At 56.5% G+C, this 25,657-nt stretch overlaps 1 protein-coding gene and 1 long non-coding RNA gene across 2 annotated transcripts in view; both read left to right on the plus strand.

The window, feature by feature from the left end:
- The first annotated feature begins 505 nt into the window (after nt 1-505).
- Nucleotides 506-4,538, plus strand: LOC125168576 (uncharacterized). Its single transcript, XR_007153205.1, has 3 exons — nt 506-1,057; nt 2,983-3,087; nt 4,212-4,538. It is a non-coding gene; the product is annotated as an uncharacterized LOC125168576 (long non-coding RNA).
- Nucleotides 4,539-6,305: 1,767 nt separating this feature from the next.
- CSPG4 (chondroitin sulfate proteoglycan 4) overlaps nt 6,306-25,657 on the plus strand; it is a 34,584-nt gene continuing 15,232 nt past the window's right edge. Inside the window, exons 1-2 of the mRNA XM_047862818.1 lie at nt 6,306-6,502; nt 24,655-24,818. Coding sequence (XP_047718774.1) covers nt 6,409-6,502; nt 24,655-24,818 — 258 coding nt within the window. The 5' untranslated portion in view covers nt 6,306-6,408. The remainder of the gene's footprint in view (nt 6,503-24,654; nt 24,819-25,657) is intronic.

Raw genomic sequence — 25,657 nt, forward strand, 5'->3', positions numbered from 1 at the left:
GCTCACTGGACTACTACTTATACTTGGATGGGTCTGTATCAGTTATCCGCTGCTGCATAATAAATTATCCTCAAAACCTAACAGCCTAAGATGGCAATAAACGTTTACTATTGCATATAGTTTCTGTGGGTCAGGAATTTAGAAGTGGCATAGCTGGATGGTTCTGGCTTCAGGCTCCTCAAAAGACAGCAATCAAGATGGCAGTAAGGGCTGCAGTCATCTGAAGGTTTGACTGGTGCTGGCAGACCCATTTCCAAGATGGCTCGCTCACATGAGTGGTGAACTGGTCCCGGCTGTTGGCCAAAGGCCAGAGTTCTTCTCCACATGGGCCCCCCACGGGCTCCTCAGGTCATGGTGGCTGGCATGCAGAGCAAGCAGTCAGAAGAGAGCAAGGCAGAAACTGCCATATCTTTTATGACCTCACCTTGGAAGTCACACTCAGTCACTGCTGCAGTCCCTTAGTGGCCACGCAGGTCAGCCCTATTCAGTGTGGGAGGTGGCTAAACAAAGGTGCAAATGCCAGAAGGTGGGGGACGACAGAGGGCCATCTTGGAGGCTGGCTACTACAGGATTTCACTGTACAAGGAGAGCGAGCCAATGGGGTCAGTAGGGGCTGAACTTCGGTGTTCTCATGTAGGGCGGCATCCTCACTGAGCCCCACACAGGCTGAAGACAGCTCTGCCAGCGTGCTCTGGCTGTCTCTTGGCTGTCCATCTTGCCTTTCCTTCAAGGGACACCTGGGAGTCGCTCAGAGAGTAGGACCCTGGCATCAACGGTTGCCGTCATCATAACCACCAGGCACGGCCCTTCGTGGTTTATAAAGCGCCAGCATCTCTGCTGGAAAACATCGTGCAAGCACCATGGCGGTTCTACAACGTACAGACGAGAGAAGAGGTGCAGAGACGCGAAGTGACTCACCTGAGGCCACACAGAAAAGGCTTGGCAAAACTGGACCTCTGGCTCCTGACCCGACATTCTTTCCACTGCCCTGCCCAGCCGCCAGCTCAGACCCACGTCTCCTAACGCCCATCACAAGCTTCATTTCCGTCCTGAGCAGGTATTTTACATCCCTCTTTTAGGAGCCCTGCCCTAACCCCCAAAGTTGCCTGCCCCGTGCTAGACTCAGAGCAAGTATGTTCACAAAGTTTCCATCCAGACAAGGATTCTTCCTTCCCCCCTCCCCAGATGTAGTCTCTGCAGGCTGCTGATGTCTGCTGGTGGAGCACAGCAGGGGTTAATAGCATGAACCAACATTTAGAAATAGCACGACCCCAGGGGAGTCAGCTGCGGCCAGCTGCTCATAGCCACTGAAGCCACAAGCTTTTGTGGACACGGTGTGGAAAATGAGTCCTTCCCCTTGCACCAGAGGCTCTGAGGGGATCCTGCACCACCCCTCACCCCTGTCTCCCCTGCAGCGTATGGGTGTGGCTCAAAGCCTGCCCCCGATCAGAGCAAAGCCTTGCCACTAGCTTCCCATTTGCAGCTGGCTCCTGAAGACAGCAAACACAACTTCTGAGCTCCTGAATTGTGTAATTGTTGGGAATAGCTGCCCCCGCCCCTCCTGAGCCAGGCTGCCTGCACTTACAGGAGCCCCATGGATGCCTCCAGCCAGGAACAGAAGCAAGACCACTCCCAGCAGAGGCCCGGGTCAGAAGCCCAGGCCTGGAAGCCCCTGGCCATGAGACTGCAGGGCCATGGAACTGGGGCCAAAAGCTTGTGTCCCCTTGCGCAGTAGTGGCCTGGGTTCTGTGTCCTTCATGGCAGAAGGCCAATTCCCTGAAGGCAGGACCTGGGCAGCTGGAGTACACCCCAGTGCACACGCCACTCCATCTGGGGCATAAGTACCCACCATTTACCAGCACGCTGGCTTCGGCCACAGGTTCCCTGGGTGGAGCCCATGTGGTCAGAGTGCAAAACACAGAGGCGCTCAGACTGCCAGGCGTTGGCCAGGGGCAGGACCAAGCCATAGCTGCTGCCAGAGCCGGCACTGAGTCCAAGAATCATTGAGGGTGAGAGTGACCAGGAGTACGTGTCCAGTGTCTTAGCTGAACTCTGCTGGTAGGGAAGTAGGTGATGCTGGGCTTTCTGTTGTCTTGTTCTCCCAGAGGCAGATCACTTGGAGAAACTGAGGCAGCACATGCCACAGGTCTCTGAAGCTTCAGGACACTTTGAATCCTCCTTCACCTGAGGTGTGGGCATCCTTTTTCATTCTTCGAGAGTGTTCTGGGTTTTCCTCTCCCCTGCCCCAAGTGTTGTGCAGTACTTTGCTGAGAAGAAGTCAGTCTAGGGGAAAGGGAGGCATTGAGTAACACCTCCTGACCAGGCTAGGGATGCCCTGGGAGGCACCAGGAGAAGAGATCACTACTCCAGGGAGTTTGTGGAAAGGCAGAAAGGACTGGGAGGGCTTCCTGGAGGAAGTTGAGATATGGCCGGGAAGGCAGGGGCACTCAGAGACGGTCACCGAGGGCACCTGGCCAGCCCACGCCAGAGAACTTCGTGACATAGGTGGGTCCTGGTCAGTTCTGCTCAGGACCTGGCCTTCAGGGTCCCAGGGAGGCCTGCTGAGGAGGCCAGGGAGGGGACAAATGAGAAGCAGGCCTTGCCGGGTCCAACAGCCTTTGCTCTTGAGACAGCAGGAGGTGGTCAGAGATCGGTTCCAAAGCAACATGGGGCCTCAACTTTCTGCCAGTCTGCTGGCATGATGTCGCTCAGCACCTATCCAGGGTTCCAGCCCTGGGCTCCAGGCTAAACAAAGGCCAAGCTTTGTGTGCAGGAGCCCCAGCATCCTGTATCTCCACTAGAGCCTCAGTTTTCTCATCAGCGCAAAGGGAACGCTATCCGCCAACACGCACACTTCCCAGGATTGCCAAGAGATCAGGTGAATGTTTTGTAAACTGGGAAGCCCCAGCAGACAAGCAAGTGCGGGTTAGTACTGCTGTGCTCGTTGCCATTATTTTTCCAGGCCTGTGTTTCTCTCCCTAGCTAGCAACGAGGCAGGGGGAGGCTGCGACCTAATCCTGACTTGAACCTCAGCTGTGGGCGGGAACTTGTCTGGAGGCTCCACAGACATACTCCCGGTAGTGGTGGGTAAGTCTGCGTGGGTGGGATTTGGGGAGATGAGAGAAGATGGGAAGGGGGAAGGAAGGGAGGAGAGGGAGGGGGAGGGAAGGGGAGGGCAGATGGGGTGGGTAGAAATCTCCACCCAAGTTTTTTGATTCATAAAGAAGCAGAGGCCTTCTCTTCCCCTCTTCTTTCATTCCTAAAAAGAAAACTCTTTTCCTCCAAGCACAGTTTTCCCAGCAGCACCCCCAACCCTAGGCCCGCACTTGGCCAGTAATTAACCCCTCACAAGGACCAGGTGCCTTGCTGACTTGGGGAGAAGGAAAAACAGGGACAAGTTGTGAATCAATGGCTTTACTGCCACTGAGACCAGCTGAGCACAGCCCCGCCCCAGGCCTCCTAGGGTGAACCAGATGGGAGTCCTTCGGTTTGCCAAAATCCCCACAAAACAGCAGCACTGGCTTCTTAGCCAACCCCAGTGCACATTTACTGAGCACCCACTGTATGCAGTCGCCTCTGGTGGGGAAAGTTCAGCCCTCAAGGGGCTGACTTTTCATCAAGGGAGGCAACAGGTATGAAGCTGTGTACAAACTGTGAGGGGCAGAAGGACGTGAGGACTACAGAGAAGGAAGAGAAAGCACAAGTGTCTATGGAACGTCTGCTGCATGCCAGGCCCCGGGCTAGGCACATGAGGTACACCAGTGCACGGAATCCTCACTGACCCAATTATACAAAGGAAAAAACCGAGTCACAGGAGAGGTGAAGCAACTTGTTCAAAGTTGGACAGCTAAGTAGGAGAGCTGGGATTCGAACTCAGGGCCTAGGTCCAACATCAGCATTTACAAACACCACACAGACACCACACCATCACACTACGCTGTGGTGGTTAAGAGCACTGGGCTTGGGGTCAAAGACCTGGTTCCACATCTTCGCAGCTGTGTAGACTTGCTCAAGCCCCTTAATGTCTCTCAACCTCAGTCTCTTCATCTGTAAAATGGGGCTCAATTTTGTTGCAAACTATGAAGTGTCATTATACTTGGGAGGACAGTCACTAGTGAAAGAGAGGGCTTGGACACTCTGAAAAATGGTGTGGAGTTTCCTCAAAAAACTAAAATTAGAAGTACCATACGATCCAATATTTCCCCTTCTAGGTATTCAGCAGTTCAGAACCGCAGAACCTCTGTATCCAATATTTCCACTTCCAGGAAGAAGAAATCAGAAACACCAATTCCAAAGGTTACATGCACCCCTCTGGTCACACCAGCATTATTTACAACAGCCAAGATATGGAAGCAGCCCCAGTGTCCATCGGCAGATGGATGGATAAAGATGTTGTGTATATGTACAAAGCAACATTACTCAGCCATAAAATGAAAAGAGCAAAACCTTGCCCTTTGCAACGACATGAATGGAGTTAGAGGGTATGATGCTAAATGAAATAAGTCATACAAAGTCAAGTACCGTATGGTTTCACTTATATGTGGAATCTAAAAAACAAAACAGGAGCGCCTGGGTGGTTCAGTCGGTTAAGCGTCCAACTCTTGATTTCAGCTCGGGTCATGATCTCATGGTTGTGAGATCGAGCCTGTAGGCAGGCTCCACACTGAGCGTGGAGACTGCTTAAGATTCCCTCTCTCTCTCTCTCTCTCTCTCTCTGCCCCTCCCCAGCTCAAATGAGCACTCTCTCTCTCAAAATAAATACATAAAATAAAAATAAAAATAAAAAACAAACGAACAAACAAACAATAACAGAAGCACAGTCATAAATACAGAGAACAAACTGGGGGGTGCAAAATAGGAAGGGGATCAAGAGGTATAAACTTCCAGTTATAAAATAAATACATCACGGGGATGAAAAGAACAGCACAGGGAATAGTCGATAATATTGTTATAACTTTGATGACAGATGGTAACTATACTCATTGTGGTGAGCCTTTTGTAATATATATATACCACTATGGTGTACATCTGAAACTAATATAATATATAATATTTATACATATAATATACATTATAATATAAAATTTATAATTTTTTTAATAAAAAATGTTTAAAGGTGGGGAGGAGCTGGGAAGAGAGTGCTGGTGGGGTGGGGGTGGGAGCGGGCTAGAGCAGGCAGGTGTGAAAGAAGGATTCTGTTGAGAGAAGGGAGGGGACAGCACTCTGGGGCACTCTTCCACCCATCTGCTGGACAGAGAAGCTGAGGCCAGGCGATGCAGATGCTGGGGCCAGGCAGAGAGCGGGCAGAGTCTCCGGGGTTGGACGTTCTGTCTCAGGAGTGCCCTCTCTCCTGTGGTTTGGGACAAGACTGATGTTGTTGCCTGGCGGGGGAGCCAAGAAGAGCAGGGCTCAAAAGCTTTTAGGTGGGAGCTAAATCCGGGGCCAGATTTCCAAGAGGCAGCCCCAGGAAGTTGAGACACCTGCATTCAGGTGTTAGGATGCCCGGGGTTCTAGTCCCAAAGGGTCAGGGACCTACACTCCCCCTCCGGCCTTGTAAGAACCACTTCCGGCTCTGAGCCACAGTTTTCTCTTCCATAAAATGAGGGGTGGGGGGAGTGGTTCTCACTCACCTCACAGGGTTATTTTGAAGCAAATGATACTGTGGGATTGAGAATCCCTCCTGCCTTGTGGGAGAGTCTAGAACATCTCTCCTTTACAGGCTGGGAAGTGGAGGCTCTGCAGGGCAGAGACGGTCAAGGTCACAATGCCAGAGGACACAGAGCAGTGCAGAACCTCAGACCAGTGCCTCTCTGTCCAAATGAAGACCCGAGGAGGCCTCAGAGAAAGCAGCCCCAAAGCAGTCTCTGTAGTGGTAGACAGCTGTCCTCCTAGGCCTGGAGCAGACACACACACACACACACACACACACACCAATCCCTGCAGGGCAGGAGAGAGACAAGTGAGGTAGGTGAGGGGGCTTGCCCAGCTCAGGTCTCCTCCCAGAGGGGGTCTCCTGGAGCCCTTGGGTCAGAGCTCAGGGAGGGCTTGGATCTAGGCTCCTCTGCGACTTTGTTCCAAAACTCCAGGGTGGAGCCTGGGTCTAACGGAGCTGTAAGGGTCCTCTCACCCCTGCCCGGGGAGGAGGCAGCCCAGCACGGGCCCTTTAAGAAAGTTGGGGGTGAGGGGGGCCAACGGGGGAGCCCCAGCCTGAAACCGGAGCGCGGGTCGGCGCCTGCCCCGCCCCCGGAGTTAAGTAAGGCGGTGGCGGCGCGGGCAGCTCCAGAGCCCCAGCCCGCGGCGTAGAGCAGCCTTGTCTCAGCCCGCGCCTTGGCGCCTTCGGTGTCCGGGCTCCCTACTGCCACTCTGCTCGGCTCCTCCTCGCAAATCCTGCTGCACAGCCGGGCCGCGATGAGCTCCGGCCAGCAGCCTCCGCCTCCAGCCCCTGCCCTGGCCCTGGCCCTGGCTTTGACCCTGGTCATGTTGGCCAGACCTTCATCCGCAGGTGAGTAAGGGGCCTGAGACCCCCAACCCAGACTGCCAGAGCTGTGGGGGGCTCCTGAGGTAGAAAAATGGGACAAGAGGGCCCAGAAGTAGCCCCCACTGGGAGACAAGCTCCTGCCATTCCAGGCTGGGCTCTCTGGGAGTTCCAGTCCGGGGTAGAAGCAAGATCCCCCCGTGATAACTCTCCATCTTGAGGCTTCTGTGGGCTCTGGCTGTCTGAGGGTGGCCCCAGTCGGTTGGCCTAGGGTGTGGCCTCCGTGCAGGATAGTCCGCTATACCCAGTGGGGCTGCCCAATGCTGTCTTGGCTCCCCGAGCCCAGCAGGCTTTTGGTGACGGCACTGGTGCCCACAGGACACTCAGCGACAGCAAGAAGCCAGTGCCCCAGCCTCAGCAGTCCAGGCCAGGAATGGTGAGAAATGGGGAGGGAGCCACCCTGCCCCACCCTCCATGGGGTCCCACATGTACCTCAGTCTCTCCCGCCTGCCGCTTCCTCTGGTTTCCTCCAACCACTCTGGGACCCTGCTCGGCCCCAGGTGCATTTGACTGTACGGCCTCTTCACCACCTTCCTCCTGCTCTCCTCTCTAGCTCCTGTCTCCTCTCCCCACTCTCCTAACTCAGAAGGCCTGGTTAGTGACAGGCTCAGCCTCCTAGGGCCCCTCAGATATCCTGCACCCCGGCAGGAGCTCGTCCCTCAGACAGCCCTGGGCAACCCCCACCACATTTCCCTGTCCCCACCATTGGTGCTTGACCCTAGCAGAGACTGAGTGACAGTTCACCTTCTGAGAGGCACTAGGGTGCATGTCCTTTCTGTTAAATGCCAGAAGTCCGCGATCACAGCATTCTCCTTGAGGTAAGGCCTTAAGAACTGTGGCCTCGGGGCCTATCAGTCATTACTACCCATGTATGAATCATACTCATGTATGTAGTGCTTCAGCCTACATCTTTCAGGACCATTCCCAAAAGCAACAGAAGGGCCTGAATCTCCCTTCCAGGGGCCCAGGCCACACCCTGCTCCCCATCACATAGGGAAGCCAGCTCTAATGGACAGCATCACGAGGTACCCAGAGGGGAAATGAGTCAGGGGAGGACCCCCCACTGGGGTGAGTCAGAGCTAGATCCCCAGGCTCCTTGCTTCTGTTCCCAGGGACCCCCTCCTTCAAAGTCTCGGGGTCTGGGTGATGGGCTGGGCCTCTGGAGAGGTGGGAAGGGGCCATCTGAGGTGACTGGAGAAGGGTGCTTATCCAACCTGCAGACTCGAGCCAAGAGATTCCAGCACCCCCATCTCCTTGGGCTTCAACCGAGAGCCATTCTCAAATACCTTCTCAGCAACAAAAACATACAAGCATGGTGCTGGGCAATGAGGAGTACACAGAAATGGATAGGCTAAACTTGAACTCTTTTAGGAGACAGAAAAGCAAATTAAAACTCAAACAGCAGATCCTATCATGTCTGCAAAGATCCAGGTGAAGAGTATGGGGAAAAGAAATTGACAGGCAAGCTGGGGCAGGGCCGAGGGTGATCCTTGAGCCAAGGCTCGGAGGATGGGAAGGGGGTCAATATTCTAGGCAGGAGCTCCGCCTGAGCTAAGGCACTGAGGTGGATATGAGCAGATCATGTTGAGATAGGAAGACCAGCAGCCTGGTTAGAAGGCATATTTTGAGCACAAGACAGGAAGAGCCATTGGACTGGGGCACAGAATCCTTAAATGGCAGAATACGGCCCACAGCCTATGCTCTGTTGGCAACGGGGAACTGAAGAAGATTTTAGAGCAGAAAGTGGCATGGCACCAGTGGGGTTTTATAATGTTAAGCCAATCCCTACCTTTAGGAAGAATTTGGAAGTGGGGAGGGGGCAGGAGGGCTGGTATCTTCTCCCCCACTCCCAGGCAGATTCCCCTTCAACAACCCATCTCTGTCACCATGCCTGCCTTACTTCCCTCTCCTGGTAGGATCAGCCCCCCTACCTGAGGAAGGCATCACTCCCATCCTTACTGGAAACCCCAAGCCCAAAGGCCCTCAAGGTCTCAGGTATCAGAGTGAGGCGCACTGGGATGTTTTCCCTACATTCATCAACATTCCAGAGCACCTAGGCCATGAGGCCTGGGAATCAAGCCCCATTGGAGACCATCTGGGCCAAACTTCCAATGGTACAGACTGGGAAACTCAGACCCCTGAAAGGGAGCAAAGTGTTCTAGGTCCCACACAGGATCCTGGCAGCCCAGGAACAGCCCCCATCCCTGCTCTGAGGGAGCTCCCCACCTGCGTGGGACCTTAGGCTAGAGCCGTGCTGACACGGTGTGGATGATAAGTGTGGTGTCCAGCTCCTTCTGAGCCCTATGGGAGGCCTTCAGCAGAGGGACAAGCAGTGTAGGAGATTGGGTTTGAGCTGATGTGGAGATGGCGTTCCAGTCGGGAACGGCATGAGTAAAATTGAGAGGTCAGAGTGAACACAGAGCCCGCGGGGCCAGTAGCCCCCATACCTCTTACCTGGCTGGCACAGCTGACTTTGAAAGACAGAAGGTGAAAGAAGGTTGAAGTCGGACTGGGTGGGGCAGGAGTTCCTGGTAAGGAGGGTTCTGCATTCCCCGCGTGAGGACTCTGAACTGATGGGGGCAGCTTAGAGAACAGGGCCATGGAGGCATCAAGTGCAAAGAATTGAATTAGGGTAGCTTCTTCTGCCTCTAGGGATCTTCTGGGGTACCAGTGGTACTGGAGACAGCCTCTGAGGCACACGAGCGTGTGTGTGTGTGTGTGTGTGTGTGTGCGCGCGCGCGCGCAGGTGAGCTTACTGCCCCTGGGGCCTCTGGGGCAGGGCAGAGGCCAGGCCCTTGGCCCGGGCCACCCAGACTCTGGAAAAGCTGTTCAAGAACCAAGTATAACTGAGCCACCCCTCACCCAACGTTCGCCTGCCCTCCAGGGCAGGACAAGAAGGGTCTTTCAGTGCTGCCTGCCCCGGGGGCTGTGGAGGGGGCTGCCAGGTGGGCCAGGCGGCTGGCAGTGACTGCAGGAGGGGAGCAGGCTGTGCGTGGAGCTTTCAAAGGAAGCGTATAGGCTGCTTCTGGGAACTGGGCGAGCTGCCCAGGAGGGGGCAGGCAGGGGAGGGGGAGTTGGAAATAGCCCTGACGTACACACTCACTGGCGCACACAGATGTGGGTGTGCACGTGAGTATGCACAACTACGTCCACAGCCAGCTCACTCACAGACCTGGGCTGGGCGGTGCCCGGGATGAGGAGGCGAGGGCAGGAGGGGGGCAGGGGGTGCTGTGCTGTGCTGTGGCTCCTACTCAGTGCCGGGAACGGGAACGAATGAACAAAGAGCCTTCCTCCAGGACTCGAGCCTGCTCCCCTGCTGGTCCCTCTGCTCCTTCACAGCCTCTCCCCAACTCCTGACCCCACCCCGCTCCCCTCTTGCCTCCAGTGTACTCCCTGCCCCAGCATATGTCCAGTTTCAACAGTACTACATTATCATTATTACTCAACGTACGTGAGTGATTTTGGAATGAACCGGGTTTGTGTGAACAACTTTGTACTTGGATTCTCCCCAGGGTAGGGGCTCCTAGCTCTCTCGGCTTCTCAGAAGGGCGCATCATTCCCAACAAGGGAGAGGGTGGAGCCATCTTACAATTGGGCCCCTACCTCCAGAGACATCCCATGGGGGACACTAACCATGTTGGGCCGCAGCCTCACAGCAGCACTGCAAGTCAAGAAACATTTTATTTTTATGAAACATTCCCCATTTTATAGATAAGGAAACTGAGGCTTACAGAAATGCCGGGCCCAGCCTTAGGCAACTCTCTGGGCACACAGGCCACAGTGTTACCACTCAACAACAGCCCAGATCGGGCCAGGAAGGTAGTCACCCAGCAGTGGGCCCAGGCACACCCCCCCCCCCCCAAGTAAGGAAGAGAGACAGGTCTTCAAGGGAGAAACAGCTCCTGTGTCCCTATACCCCACCTCTCCGGACCCTCACTGCTTTGTCACAGCATAAGCAGATCCTCTTCAGGAAAGTCCCCTACCCCCCTCGAGGGTTGCGGTGGCAAATGAAGCCATGATCGCCTCAGATGTAGGGCAGCAGCACTGAGGGCTGCCGTCAAGGTGGCCTGGTGGCATGGCTCCCCAAGCTCTGAACAGTGCCTGTCCTGTTGACCATTCCTTCCTCCCGCCGAGCTGCTGCCCAGACCCAGCCATTCCCAGCCTGTGGTGGAGCCAGCTCTGGTGGCTCCGATGTGCTTGAGCCAGGCCTCCGGCCACGGCTCGTGCTAATCCATTTCAGTGTGTGTCTCCCTCATGGCTTAATAGTCATGGTGGGTCAGTGAGCTGCCCCGCCCCCAGACCTTACTACAGGGGTTCCCCACCCCAGATGAGTCCCCCCCATGGTTCGTAAGGAAACTGGGGCCCAGGGAGGGGAGGCTACTTTCTCAGAATCACATACCAAGTCTTAGCAGGGTGGGGGCTAGCCTCCCTGCCCTGTGTCCTTGTATCCTGGTTTGGGTGGTGGCCTTGCCACAGGACCAGCAGCTTCCTGCAGGCAGACCAGGGGTATCCACTGCCTTGCTCCACACAGGACTGAGCCCACAGAAGGGCATATTGATCACTGAGTCAACCAGGGGTTTTCAGACTATGCCCAAGGTGTTCCGGGCTTTACATTCAGAGGTGGCTAAGCCCGGGAATGTGGGAAGCCGGCCCCACCCCAATTCACGCATAGCAGCTCCATGAGCATGTTTACAGATTTGGGTTTTGTGTAGGATGTGGTTTTGGCAAAGTGTTCTGTGGCTTTTTAAAAAAATGGAAAAAAAGACTTGAAAACCAAGGAATTGCTTTGAGTTGAAACATACTGAGAGCAGGGGAGACTCAGGTCAGATACAAGGAAGAACTTCTTGGCTTTCAAAGAATCCATATCAAAACGGATACCAAGGGCCCCTGGAAGATGTCCTTTCCCAGATGGAACAGGTCTGGGGGCCTGAAGGCAGGGAGCAGAACACAATCCCAGCTCTCTCCCAGCCACGGATGGGGACTGGCCTCTGCTGCCCCAACATCCCATCCCTGCTGTTCCTAGAAACAAACGGGACATTCCTGAGCATCCTGTAGAGGCCCAAAGACACCTGCTGGGCCCTCCCTCCCCCTCCGATATATCAGCCTCGGCATTCAATGTCATCCTGTGTCCCAAAGAGTGGCTGATGAACTCAGCCATCAGGTAATAATCCATAATCCCTGGCACTCCTCCACCTTTGTTCAAGCTGTTCCCTGGAACTGGTCTTCTCTGTTTCTCCTCATCCTTCAAGGTCTAGCTCCAGCACCTCCACCTCTGTGGACCTTTTCCAACCATTGATTGCTGAGGGTCACAGCCTGGTCTTCTCCTTCCTGGGGCCCTGCCCTCCTTCACTATGGGGTTACAGGCCTTTTTGCCCCCTAGTCCATGACTTCCTTCAGTACGATGCCCAATAGGTACATGTACATGCATGCGTGCACACACACACACACACACACACCATACAGTGTTGCTCAGCAGCCAGGCTCAAGGCCTAACAAGGAGAGTATCCAACCCTGCAGCCAGCAATCCTGGGGGAAACCTCCAGCTCAGGATTCATACCCCCCAACTCCAGGGCCGAAGCAGGGCCTCTGGCCTGGGCCAGCCTGCTCTCTGGGGAGATGGTGGGGGCTGGAGAGAGGAGACCAACTTCCTTTCCCACCTAAGAGCAACCCTCCCCCACCCACATTTCAGGAGGGGCCAGCTATAAATATCAGTGGGCCCAGGATGCTGATTCCCACGACTCCAACCCCTCCCTGCTCCTTCCCTGTGCACAGCAGCTGGGGCCAGCCCAGCTCTCCTGCAGTTGGAGGCTGGCCAGGCCGGCCTCAGGCCCAGACACACACACACACACACACACACACACACACACACACTTCCCACCATGGTCAGGGAAGGAACAAATCACCCTTTTTGGGTGCCTTGGAGCAGCTAAGAGTGTGCCTTCTCCCGCCCTTCAGTCCTGACTCACTCCACCTCTCCCTCCTCGGAGTCCTCAGCTCCAGGAACCTCTACAGGGCTGGGGGAGGCAGGAGAACAGGCACACAGTGGTAAGGAACACGGTATTAGAGAGCCGAGGATCAAATTCCAGCCCTACCACTTGATGCATGACCTCAGGAAGTGATTTGACCTTTCTGAGCTTCAGTCTTCTCTGTAAAATGGGGATAAATGATTCCTACCTCCTACGTGTGTTGAGGACTCAAGCCCTTTGCCAGAGTAAATGCTTAGTAGGTACCCGCTCCTGAGGTTGCATTTTCTGTTATTACCATTTTCTTCTGCAGTAGGGGCAGCCTAGCAATAAGGGGATTCTTTGAGAAAGGTTCCAGAGTAGGGGATTGGATGAGGCAGCCCTGTGAGCAAGTCTGTGTGGGACTCAGTGACATGGAAAAGGGGAGGTGGGTTCTCAAGGGAGCTCTCAGCCAGCTGCTGTCTGCCCAGAACCCTTCAGAAAGGGGGAGGGGGTCCTGCATCCGGCCAACTCCCTGGACAGAGGCCCAAACACCTCTCCCACTGCGAGGAGCAGCAGGACAGCCCTTCCCAGCCCCATCCCAAAGCCTAACAGCCCCTCAGATGGATCATTGGCCCTGGGTGCAACACAATCAGTATGTGTTGAAAGAATGAGCAAATGAGACTCAGACTCTGAGAGCAGATGGGTGGGAATGAATGAGCAGGCACCGGGAACTTTTGTAGGATGGGGAGCCTAGACACCCATCTTTTCCCTGCTCCCTGCCCAAGCCTGGGGCCCCTCTGGAGGTCAGGGTGGAAGGTAGGGCCTGGTGACGTGAAATGGCTTCTACAGCTCCCATGGGGCTGTTGCACTGCTCCTTAAGCACAGTCACTGCATCATGAGGAACAGAATCCAGACTGAGGGAGTGAGGGACCCTCTCTGCCTTGAGCTGCTTGGACCCATTGGGGGTGTTGGTGATGCCCAAGTCCATGTATGTGTGAGACCAGAGCTGGCGGAGGTGAGAGGAAGTGAGTCTCGGAAACTGGCTGCAGAGAGTGCCAGCTGTAGGTACACTCTAGATAAGAGGCTGGGCAGGGGCTGGGCACTCAGGTTAAGATCCGGGTGTGTGGGCTTCCTCTGCCTTCACCCCCATAGCCTCTTCTCAAAAGACCACTGGGCACAGCTCAGCCAGCTCCCCGGATGTTCTAATAGAATCCAGGCACCCGCCCCCGGCTGAGGCTCCATCTTTCAGCATCTGGCGCCCGTGTGCTTCCGGCCATCCATCTGAAGCCCAGCTGAGCTCCACCAGAGTCAGGTACTCAGATGGGGGCCTGTCCCTCCAACTGTTGACAGTCTTGAGGCAGGAGAGATGTTGTAGGGACCGGAGCCAGCTGTGCAACCACAGTCCTTGGGATACCTAGCCCTGCTGTGTGGCTTTGGGCAGACTCTCCCTCTCTGGGCCTCTGGGTAGAATATTCAGTCCCCAAGGTCAGCTGTAAAATTGTGAGCTCAAGCCTCTTGAGAATAGGACAGGGGGCTCTGCTTCTGTCCAGAGACAGCCAGCTGCTTGTCTGGGGCCATACAGCAAAGTGGGCTGGGCCTGGAAGGGGGGGGCGGAGAGGCGGCCCAGCCTGCCTGAGCTCCCCGGCACCTAGAAACCATTTTCCCAAGTTGGCATGAAGCGCCGGGGCTCTCCCGGGATGAGGGTAGCAGCCCTCCTCCACCCCCGGTTCCCATCTTCCACCCCCTTGCCCCAGCCCCACCCTACCAAAAATAAACCCAGACCACCCCATTTTGTACCAGCCGGACCCACCCAGCCCCTCCAGAGCCAGTTGAGTCACCGCTCCAAGCTGCTCCTTTTTTTAACTGTCTGAGTCACTGGTTGTGGCTGTGGCTCCATGACACATGCCTCAGGCTACAGCCACGCCACAGCCTCCAACGGCACAACCAAGGGAGGGGTCCGAATAGAGGCTGGCAGCAGGTGTGAGCCCAGGCCACAGCCTCTGCCAGTAACACCTCCAGGCCTGGGGGAATCCGCCCCCTAGCAAGCCCGGGCTCAGACCTGTCCCCAATGGCCCTGGCACTACCTTGCCTCATCAGCCCAGGACTGTCTTTCAGGGAATCTTGGTGACAAACCCATCGGGGTCCACCATGCCCCCACAGCATTTCTTAGCCTCCAACAGGTCTGGCCCTCCCACCCTGAGACTGAGGGTCTCCAGGCCCTGGGCTCTGCAGCAGTGGGAGTGGGCAAGGCTTGGCCTCCTGGGGTGATGGGCACAGAGATGCTTAGTTCGGGCCGTTCCTTACTGGATCCAGCTCAGACCTTGACCACACTGCCCAGAGCACCATGAAGACTTTCTGTGTCACAGAGGCTTCCACTTGAAGTCTCTCCTGGCTTCTCTATCCCCTTCTCCACATGGTGTCAGCCAAGCTACAGGCCTCTCTTCCCCCATCCCTCTGCCTCTTCCCCGTGTCTGTCTCTCGGTCTCTGACCCTGCTCTGTTCCCTTTCCTTCACCCATCCCCGTCCCCGTGGCAACCCAGAGCACTGCCTCTGCATCCGGCAACCCCCAACAGGTCCTTCCTTGTCTTCCCAGCAGACACAACACACCCTCACCTCCACGCATTCCCACAAGGGGCTCTGGGCCCCAGGGACCAATCCTGAGAGAAATTTTCCATCCCCTCACCCAAGTCCCCTCCTTCCCCCACCCCAAAGCACAGGCTACATCCTGTCATCCTGTCATCCTGTCATCCTGTCATAGGGGATGTCAGGATCCCACGGGCACTTCCTCAGAGGCTGAGAAAGGGGGGCAGGGGGCCTGGGAATGGCCCCACCCCCAGCCCCTGCCTGAGCGGGAGCCTGCACAGCCTCAGCCCCAGCCATCTCCTGTCTGTGGCTATGGCCTCCAGCTATAAATAGGGGCTCTGATGCTATTTTCTTTAAAAACAAGCACCAGACTCTTTCACCACAGGCCCAGAAAAGCACTCCCTGGCTGGGGCAGTCCCCGACCTCGCCCCAGCCATTGTGTCCAGCCCCCTGCCTGGGCACTGGAGTCCTGGAGGGAGAGGAGGACTGAAGAGAAGCCGGGAGGTGAGACACAGTGGGGGAGAGAGCTGGGGCCAGCTTGCAGACGGAGCCCCTGCGGCTGGCTCAACCAGAGAGAACGCAGCTGCCCCTCTCCCCACGTTGGACCCCTCCCCCTGCTTCCCATCTCCCTTCACCAAGCAGAGCCAGTCTTGTTCTGGAGACACAGGGTGTTAGCAGAGAGGCCACAGTGGCACAACTCCCCAAGCCACAGCTGAGCGTCTTTGCAGAGAAGGAACTTTGGGCTGTGGGGAAGAGTGGGGGAAGACTTCCTGTCCTGTCCGAAAGAGCAGGAGGGCATTCCACAGGCAGAGAGGGAAGAAGAGCTGGCCAGGCAGGAGGCCCAGCCTGAGCAAAGGCTGGGAGCGGGGACCTGTCAGTCGTGGATGGAAAACAGCCCAAGGTCTAGTGAGGCTGGCATGTGGGGTGTTCAAGGGAGGTGACCAGGAAAACCTGGCAGGGCTGGGGCAGGGTCACCCAGCACCTTCAGTGCCATACTAGGGTGGGGGCTTGATCGTGGGGCAATGAGGAGCCATCGAAGGCTTCCAGACAAGGGGAGATGACAGAGTGACTTTCAGTTTGGGTTAACTGTGGCTGCTATTAGCAAAACAAGGCAGGAACTTCATTGAGCCAGACAAGGGATGGTGACCATCTGCCTTGTGGGATGGCACAGAAGAGCAAGAGGGGGAGATGAATTTGAAAGAGAATTTGGGGGCAAGATGGTTGGAACATGGGGAAGGAGGAGGGAGAATGTCCAAAACGATTTTCAGATTTCCACCCAGCAGTGAGTGGGTGGTGAGGCCTTCTCTGGAAGGCAGGCAGGTTTGGGAACAGATGACACTGAGTCTGGCTGGAGCTGGGTGGGCTCGGGTGTGTCTGGTACAGATGTCTCTGGGGCATTGGCAGGTGGGTCCAGAGCCCCGGAGAGTTGGGCTTGTGGCCTCTTAGGCCAGAAGTGGCTGCACTATACCTGCTGTAGTGACCACACCTCTCTATCGGCCACTAACGGCTGAGCTGGGCTGGGCAAGCCAGGTTTGTGTCAGGCTCCCCATCCAGGCTGCACAGATGGGAAGACTGAAGCCAAAGAGAGCATGGCTGCATGTGGCTAGAAGGTGTTGGGGGAGTGCGGGGGGGGGGGGGGGGGGGGGGGGGGAGGGGGGAGGGGGGAGGGGGGGGGAGGTAGTCCCCATCCCAAGCCCCTGCTTCCTCTGGTCTCCTGGACATGGGACTTCCATCTGTGGGATTATCCCCTTCGGATAGGGCAACTGAGGCAGAGGGAGCGGTGGCTTCTCCAGGACACACAGACTCTTGAGCACAAGCTGGGCCAAATTGGTCCAGGCCTGTGTCCAGACCAACAGTCATTGCTTCCGCTAACCCCCCTTCCCAGCTCACACACTCACTGTCTCCAAGCCCAGTCTGCCAGGCTCGGGGAAGCCCCAAGGCACCTCCCCAAGGGCCCTACCCCTAACGGTTTCTCATCCCAGAGCTGAAAGGGAGCTCAGAGATGAGCAACAGGCTTCCACATGCTTTCTGACTCTGGATTCAGCCCGAGAGAGGGGGTGGCCCCACAGCCCCCCTGGGCCAGGCTTCTTGCCCACGCCCTTGCCTCTCCACCCTCTTCCCTGACCTCTAAGACCCCAGTGGGCATGGCCAACACTTATCGCTGGCTTTTGGAACATGCCATCCTTAGCCAGCCCTGGAGAAGAGCCCTCCCTGATCCAGCCAGCCCCAGAACCGGACCCGCGTCCAGCCACACCAGGAGAGGCCGGCTGCCAAGCCAACCATGGAAAGCAAATGCTCTCCCCTCCCTTCTTCGCTCTCCCCAACCCCAGGAGACCCTGAAAACAGGAAGGGAAAAAGTGTGTCTTCCCCAGGCAAGGGGCCAGCTCTCACACCCTCCTCCCGCTGCCCCACTTCCGATTCACACGCAACAATAACCGCCCCCCCACACTGCTTCTGTGTACACATGCCCCTCCCTGATACCACAACACCCAGCTCCAGAGCCTCGAGCACAGGGGCTCAAATCCAGCTCTGCCACTGCTCCTCCTGACGTCTTAGCACAGGTGGTGCCCTCTTTGAGCCTCAGTTTCCTCACCGGTAAAATGGGAGCTACCTCACGGGACCTTGTTGGGGGAAGGGGCTGTTGAGCAGGCCCAATGCCAGGTGAGGAAGGTCCCTTGCTCTGTTTCTTCCCCGCGAGACCCCCTACCTCAGCCTGGGCCCTCTAAGAGGAGGGCCCCCCCATCCCCCCCAGGGCCAGGAAAGCTGGGGAAAGGAGATAGGGAAGAGGGCCTGGAAATCCAGCCGTCTCCCTGCACAAGGAGGAAAATTATAAGGCAAGGAAAAGCCTCTCAGAATTGCTCCATACCACAGCAGCCCCACCCCCTGTGCCTCAGGCTAGGGGAGCGACCGCGCTTCCTACAAAGACGCCATTGAGGCCCTGCTTCTTCCCCACCCCGGCCCTCCAGCCTGGGTGGACTCTGAGCTGCTTCTTCCTGCAAACCTCTCATTTTCCCTCCCGCTTCCTCTGTGCCACACATGGCCCCAGGGTTGGGACATGTGGCTGGGAGCCCAGGGTACCAGCCCTGCCCCTGTCAGTGTCTATGGACCAAGTTTAGCATCGCCTAATCCACCAGTTCAGGGATACTCACCTTCTAGAAGAGGTCCCTAAATTGGAAATGTTTATATATATACATATATATATATAGGAATATATATAAATATACATATATATATATAAGAATATGTATATAAATATACATATATATATATATATATACACACCCTTGGCTTGGGTGGCTTCTAAGCTCTTGGTTAGAGGACGAGCCACTGAAGCCAGGGACCAGGGTCAGGATTCAGCCAATAGCTGAGGAAACTGTTGCCCTGCCCTGGCCTCCTTGACCTTGCGACCAAACAGAAGGTCAAGTGCCCTGACAGTGAGTCCTGTGGTTCAAGAGTTCTTGGAATGTAGAGGAACAGGCCCACATTGACCCCGGCCGAGGTTTCCATAGGGTTGAGATGAGGAGGCCATTTGCCGTGAGCACACAGAGCCTGGCGTCCCGCATTCTGCTGGGAAGCTACTATCTGCCAAGAGGAACAGCTACTTGTCTAAGTTCCGTGTGACTTTGAACTAAACTACTGTTGTTCCTATGGGCGTGGCTTGTGGGGTAAGAGAGGAGCAGGTGGTCAGCAGGCCTCTGAGGTGGCCTTGGGTTATGGACTCTCAGGCTGGAAGCAGGGAGGAAGGAGAGCCAGAGCAGTGAGTGCTATGAGTCTGCAGGTGTGTGTGCATCTCCCAGGCAGCTAGCCCTGGCAGGTAGTAAGCATCTGGGCTTGGCTCTTGTGATCCCATTGTCACCACCATGAGCAGGTTATGTTGTCCCTTTGATCTGACCTGAAGTCTTTCCCTGTAACCTTCCCCCTGGTTCCTCTCAGAGGTAATAAGCTTGGTGATAGCTCAGTTGAAAGGACTGAGCCTTGGGACGTGCTGAGGTGGGGGCTGACACCGAGTAGGCACAGGGTCAGGCATGCTCAGGAAGGGTCATGTCCAGTATCTAGAGCCAGACGGGACCCACCGCACCACATCCTCACCTGCCCCACACTCCCCTCCATACACTGTGATACGTGGCACTGACCTGCACTCAGTCACATTCGTGGCTATGTGCCACCCACCGTGACCATGCACAGGTCTTGGATGCTCTGGGGGACTGAGTATCAGCACACGGCATTGTTTTCCCAGCTCTGAAATGGAAGGGGGCAGTGCAGGGATCTTCAGCGCCACTGGCCCCGGGGTCTGTAGCTCTGGTTCTAAATAAGTTTCCATCCTTCCCAGCCTCCTCAGAAGTGCCCTGGCTTGGGGACAGAAAGCTGGTAAAGAAAAAGCACATCCCTTGGAGGCACAAGGGGAGGGGATCTGGCCTGAGTTCTGCGGGACCTGGGTGACCTCAGGGTGGGCCCAGCTGCTGGGGCAGGGCACCTGGCCCATCCTTACTCTCACACAGGGCCACCCACATTACACCCATAGGGGAGACAGAGAGCCCTTCATCCCTGCCTTGGCCCTCCTAGGGCACTCCCCCACAGCCCCCCTCTGACTTCTCAGAAGGACTCTCCCAGCCTCACCCCTGTCTGCCTAGGATGTGGATCTGGAACAGGATCTGCACACCTGGTGCCAAACCCCAAGGAGCTACGGTGAAGAAGTCTGGCTTCGCCGGAGAGCAGGACCCCTCCCCCTCCCCAGCTGGCTGGCAGCGCCCCTGCCTCATTCTCCTCACTCCTGTCCACAGCCTCAGGCTTGCTCCGACATCCGGCCTTCTGTGTCTCTCTTGCTTTCTCCTCCTTCATCTCCTTCTTTAAGCCTGTCTGGACCCCTGAGTTCAGTTTTTGTGGAGAAGGTTTTAAAATCTTTCTCATGCCTTCTGTCTCCCCGAGATTGGTTCTTCTTTTCCATGGCTGCATTGTTGTATTTGAGAATGAATGAATGAATGAATGTGGACCCCCCTTCTCTCCCCAACTATCTCTCACCTACTGCTCCATCTCAGTACCACTGGATACACCTCCCCAACATACACACGTTTAGCTCTCCAACTGCCCCCCTTTGCCCCCGGGCCCTGAGCATGCCCCACTGGCCATCCTGCCCAGCAGCTCTGACTCCCAAACTTCCTCCCTTATAAAGTCAGGAGGCAGCAGACATCAGGAATGCTGCTGGGGCTGCCCATGACGCATGCTGGCTGTAGGGCCGCCTGGCTGCCCCCAGGCGACCAGGAATGTGTTGGGAGCAGGGCACACAGGGACTGCTTGCCTGGGAGTGGGGTGGGGTGGGGGGTGCCTGCATGGGCGGGGCTCAGACAGGTGTCTGGGCCAAGAACTGACAGCTTTCTGCTTCTCTGCCAAACTGCTTCTCCTCTGGAGCCTCCGTTTGTCTGTCAGAAAAGAGAAAGCCAAGCACCCTACTGCATGCTAAAGCTGCAGAGAACTTTGACATTGTGGAAGCCATCACTCAAGGATTGGGGGGGGGGGGGCGCAGGGCTGGGGAGGCAAGAGGCCCCAGGCCTCACTCTCTAAACTGTCTTGGGGCAAGGGTGGTGCTCCCAGTTACAGCTGGCACGAGACAGGGGGAAAAAGAGCCAACGGCAAAGAAAGACAGGGAGAGGCAGAGACAGGCAGCAAGGTGGCTAAGTGGCCAAGACAGAGACGGAGGAGATTAGGGAGAGAAAAAGGGAGAGACAGTCTGGCTAGCCCCAGGGGTTTTGAAGACTCAAAAGGATCAAGGTCTGCAGCAACCCCCACCCCCAGTGCCTGGAAAAGGGGCCCCTGCTTGAGACCCTCCCCCTGGCCAGCCTGGGAGAGCACGGTGGGAGCCTCATAGGCAGAGATACTCCCCACATGGTGACCCTTTGTCCCAAGAGCCCGCTGACAGATGAGAGTAGAGTATCATGAGGGAAGTAAGCCTCATGCTTAGGGCCCCCAGAGGCAGGACTCGGGTCCCCATTCATAAACACGTTAGGAGTGCCCCCAGGGAGACAGGAGATGCCAGCACAACCTGCGCCCTGGCAGAGGGTGGCTTGCTGGGGGACGTTGGCCCAAGCTTCACCTCCCCGTCTGAGAAGGGGCTTGGGGGGAAAGACAGGCTCTTTCTGTGCCCCCAACCCTCGTCTCAGGAAGAGGGATGGAGCCACTCTGCCTTGGCCCAGACAGAAGCGCCCTGTCCGTGGGCAGGAAGGGTGGGAAGCTGTGGGATGTTCCACCTTCAGCAAACCTCTGGGAGGGATGGACGGGCGCCGGGCCGGGGGGGGGGGGGAGGGGGGGGGGGCGGGAACCATCCAGGAGCACACGGCCCCTTTCATGGAGCCAGGCCCAGCCAAGTCACGGCGGGCGGCGCCGAGGGGCAGGACGGGCCTGGGCACAATCACTGCTCTGTCCTGGCAGCTCCCAGCCCACACGCGCACACATGCACAAACACACAGCCTTATGCAAACCCAAAACACACCCCCAGCCACCCACACACTGGAACACACACGAAAATAGACCTCTATGTAGTCCTGGACACCCACCTACCTACCGTCTTTCAGGTAGAGAAACCCAGACATGTGGCATTCTTTCTGCCCCTCCCACTTACCCTCCCCTTGGGGCACCCTCCCCCCCCCCCCACCGACCCATGCTAAAGTCTTGGCACCACCCAGGCAGCCCACACCATTAACCCTCTGCCTACCCATATCTGAGAGCAGACTCCCAGACCAGAAAGGGAACTTCGGGACTAATCCCCACGACAGGAGGAGGGACTGGGAAGGAGGGCCCATTTTACAAAATGGCGACATTGAGGTAGACTGAGCCCCTTCTCCTGGCCCCCAGGGGAAGCCCACACAGCTGATACAAGCCTGCACTGGTGTTTGATGAATCATGGGTCTTCTTGACCCAGGAGAGTCAAGGCCAAGTCTCCAAGCAGCACTGATACCTTCTCTCCTCCCCCAACTGCCCTGAGGCCGCAGTCAGGCCGAATAGGCTGGCCCTTGCTACTTTTCCCTCTACTCCTCTGTCTTCAACTGTCCCAGAGCCTGTATATCCCTGCTGCCAGTCTCTCCCTTGGCCTTGCTGCCCATTGAAACCACCCATTCCTCTCCCTCTCTCCTCCTCTACACCACCTTCACCTCCCCAAGGAAGCCCTCTGGGATTGACTCCTAACTCACTTCTCTATCCTGCACTGTCTCTTCTTCATTCACAGCCCCCCTCCAACTGTCTCCCAGAACAGGGTTTCTGGGTTCTTGGAAATGCGGCCCATCAGAGACGATAAGGGGCAGCAGAAGGAGACCAGGAGGTGGGGGGAACGACACCGTCAGAGTTTCCAAAGCCCTGGCCAGCAAGACCTCAGAGGCCTCTGTTGGGGCGAGGGGGCTGCCTGGCCTGTGCACTTCCAGCAGCACAAGGCAGCTTGTGTGAGCGCTTCCCTGCCCAGCCCCACAGGAAACAGCAGGGCCCAGCCCCTCAATAGGCTCATTCAGACCCCAGCTCTCTGGAAAGTACCTCTACTTCCTGCCACCCTCCCACTCTGGCCTGAAAAACCAGGCCAAACAGGCTGCCGCACTCCCCTTCTGGGAGGGGGCTGGAGGCAGGTGGTTCAGTGGTTAGAGCCAGCCATCTACTTCACTTCCTGCCTGGTGTAGGCCCTGACCGTGACCGTGTCGCTCATCCACCCTTAATAAGAGGGAATGTGGATGGGTGTGTGAGCTCACGCCCACTCAGGAGAGGGAGACGGACCCCTTCCCCTTGCATGGCAAACAGGTGAATGTTTAGCTTTCTGGGAGAGAGAACCCTGATTTGAAGCGTTTGCTTCTTTCCATTGTATAAATGTTGCAACCGGGCAACATCACCTGGCTTGCAAAAATCCTGAAAATTTAACAGTCAGCTCTTGCCAGCTGCTATGAGCTCCAGGCTGCCAGAGTGACGGATCCATCCTGCGGGGGCCACTTGCCCCCGACCTTCCTTTCGACTGCCCTCAGTTTAGTGAGCTGCATTTTGGTCTCAAGAATCAAGGAACGCCCTTGCAGATACAGCCCCCCTGCAGGTGCCTGCCCCCTGTCAGTTCTCTGGTCTGCCCTTCACTGGCACCAAGCTCTGCTGGGTCTGCTGGGTTTGGTGGTTCTCATCTGATACCTTTAGCCCCTCAGACGAGGTTCTGGCATTGCCAGCAAGTTCTGGCAAGAGGAGTGAACTCAAGGGGTTTCAACTCAGCCTAAGAGGAAGAGCATTATCGTTCTTGAACATCTGTCCGGACTCCTCCAGTGGCCGATGCCACATCCTCAGGCCCATGTCAGCTGGCTCAGGCTGGCCAGGGGCACGTGTGTGGGCTGGTGCCAGATCGTCCCTATCAAGGCCATCAGCCGTTACTCACTCACACGGGGTTTAAGAGAAGCCCAACAGAGATGAGTCACCTTTTTAACCCATTCCCGTCTCCCCTCCCTTCCCTAGCCCTGGACATCTGGGGACAGAGTCAAAGTTATATTTGGCCCTAATCTCTGCAAAAGGAATAAACCAGAAATTGTTGCAGCTGGTTGGAGGTCAAGGGAGGCTAATTTGGGGAAGCTGTTTGGAGGAGGCGGCAGCTTAAAAAGAGGAGGTATCCCGGTGCGGGACAAAAGGGGCCCTGCACAGAGACCACTGACCTTGGGAAACCCCAGATGTGGCCTGCTTAGGCCATGTGGACCTGAGAGGCCCTCTGGCCCGCTCTCCAAACCTTCGGCCCCTCCCAGGCCTTGTCTTCAGACAGACCCAGGCTTGGAGAAGTCAGCTGTTGTTCCCCAGCCGTGGTGGAAACAATAGGGCCGGATCTGACCACTCACCAGGGACTATCAATAGCTCTTCAGCAGGAAGCAATACGGGGTGATGTAGGAAGTTCTGGCCCATTTGGGGTCCAGCAATGCACATGGTTTCCATCTGGCCTCAGAACCTTTTCTCCTTGCTGGACTCAAGCTGATGAGCTGCCACCCCCACCCCCAAAGACAGCTGGGAGCACGGTCCAAGAGAGAAGTGGAGATGGTGGGTACCACCACCAGGCCCCAGCCGTGGCCCCAGGCCACCCACAGAGGTCGGTCATGGCATGGAGAGTGTTGCCCAAGAGCCAAAGCATGGGGCATGTCATAGAAAGAATTTGAGCAGGGATCAGTTTGAGGTAGGAATGGTTCTCCTGGAACTCCATTTCTGGGGGCTGCGACCACCAGGCCAGGTGACACAGTGAGGGCTGGTTTCCCTTTAGGCCCAAGAGGGACTAGACCCAGAATGGAGAATCCTCTAGGGCCCAGGAGAGGAGAGTCAGAGCTGGCAGAGGCCCCTGGCTCCAGGAACCTTTGAGGAGGAGACCTGAGTTGCTTGGAATGGCTGGGTCTGGCTTCCTGTGGAGCCAAGTCTGGGCTGGACACAGGTGAGGCGGTGCCTTCTGGTGCCAGGACCAGGCAGGTGACAAGGCAGTGCCACATAGGAGAATTGTGCGGCCGCACCAGCATGAAACCCCCTCCCTGCAGCCCAGCCCACCTGTGTTCTCTGCAGTACCTCTCCTCCTCCAGGCAAGAGTCTGAACTTTGACCCCAGCTCCCTCTCTCCCAGCCTCCTTCTTTGGTGAGAACCACCTGGAGGTGCCCGTGGCCACAGCTTTGACCGACATAGACCTCCAGCTGCAGTTCTCCACGTCCCAGTCCGAAGCCTTGCTTCTCCTGGCAGCGGGCCAGGCTGACCACCTCCTGCTGCAACTCTACTCTGGACGTCTGCAGGTCAGTGACCTCTCCCTGCTGGCCTCCTCCTCCAGCTTTGAATGGCCCCCAGCCAGTTGGGTGACCTGGTGTGAGTCACTTTCACCTTGGGGTCTCCAGGTCTCCACTGTGCAATGGCAGCTCCAAATGGGGGACTCCCACACAGACGGGCTGTGCCCTGCAGCCCTCCACCCACACTTCCCCCCACGACCTCCGACCGGGCTTGTGCTTTACCACACCACCCACCTGCATTCCAGCCCCCAAGTGGTCTCTCACTGCCAGGCCCCCACTCATTCCACTCCCTCTGCCTGGGCCCTGCCTCACCCCAGCCCCGCCTTGAGTGTGGACATCGCTTCTTCCAGGAGGTGCTCACCTGGGCTGGGTACCCTCTCCTGGGCTCCCAGCAACCCCTGCAAATCCCTCTGCCCAAGCACCAGTCACCCTGCAGCTCCGTTGTCTGTCCATCATGGTAACAACCAGCCTACCAAAGCGTCTCCATTTTTCCGTTTCATCCTACAAGTCACCCCCAGCTTTATTAGCAAGGAGTCTTCTGGCTCTGTCTTGAGGCTCCCCCCAGCCGTGAAGAGTTTGAGAACCTGAGGCCTTAGTCCAGATTTGGGAAAACCATCTGTTTCCACACCCCAGCGGGGAGAGGACTATGGGTGGTCATCCATCTGCTGCTGCCATTGCTTCTCACTGCCACAAGGTGTCACTGTTGAACAAAGGCCTGGTACAGCCTGGCACTGATGCTCTTCCCTTCTGCCGGGTACGGTGATGCCACAGCCCTGTGGAGGTGCTCCGTACTTGGACTCCCAAGGCCACAGTTCTTAGTTCTCTGCTCTTTCAGTTCCCACACTCTG

Source organism: Prionailurus viverrinus, chromosome B3, assembly GCF_022837055.1.
Source record: "Prionailurus viverrinus isolate Anna chromosome B3, UM_Priviv_1.0, whole genome shotgun sequence".
NCBI lineage: Eukaryota > Metazoa > Chordata > Mammalia > Carnivora > Felidae > Prionailurus > Prionailurus viverrinus.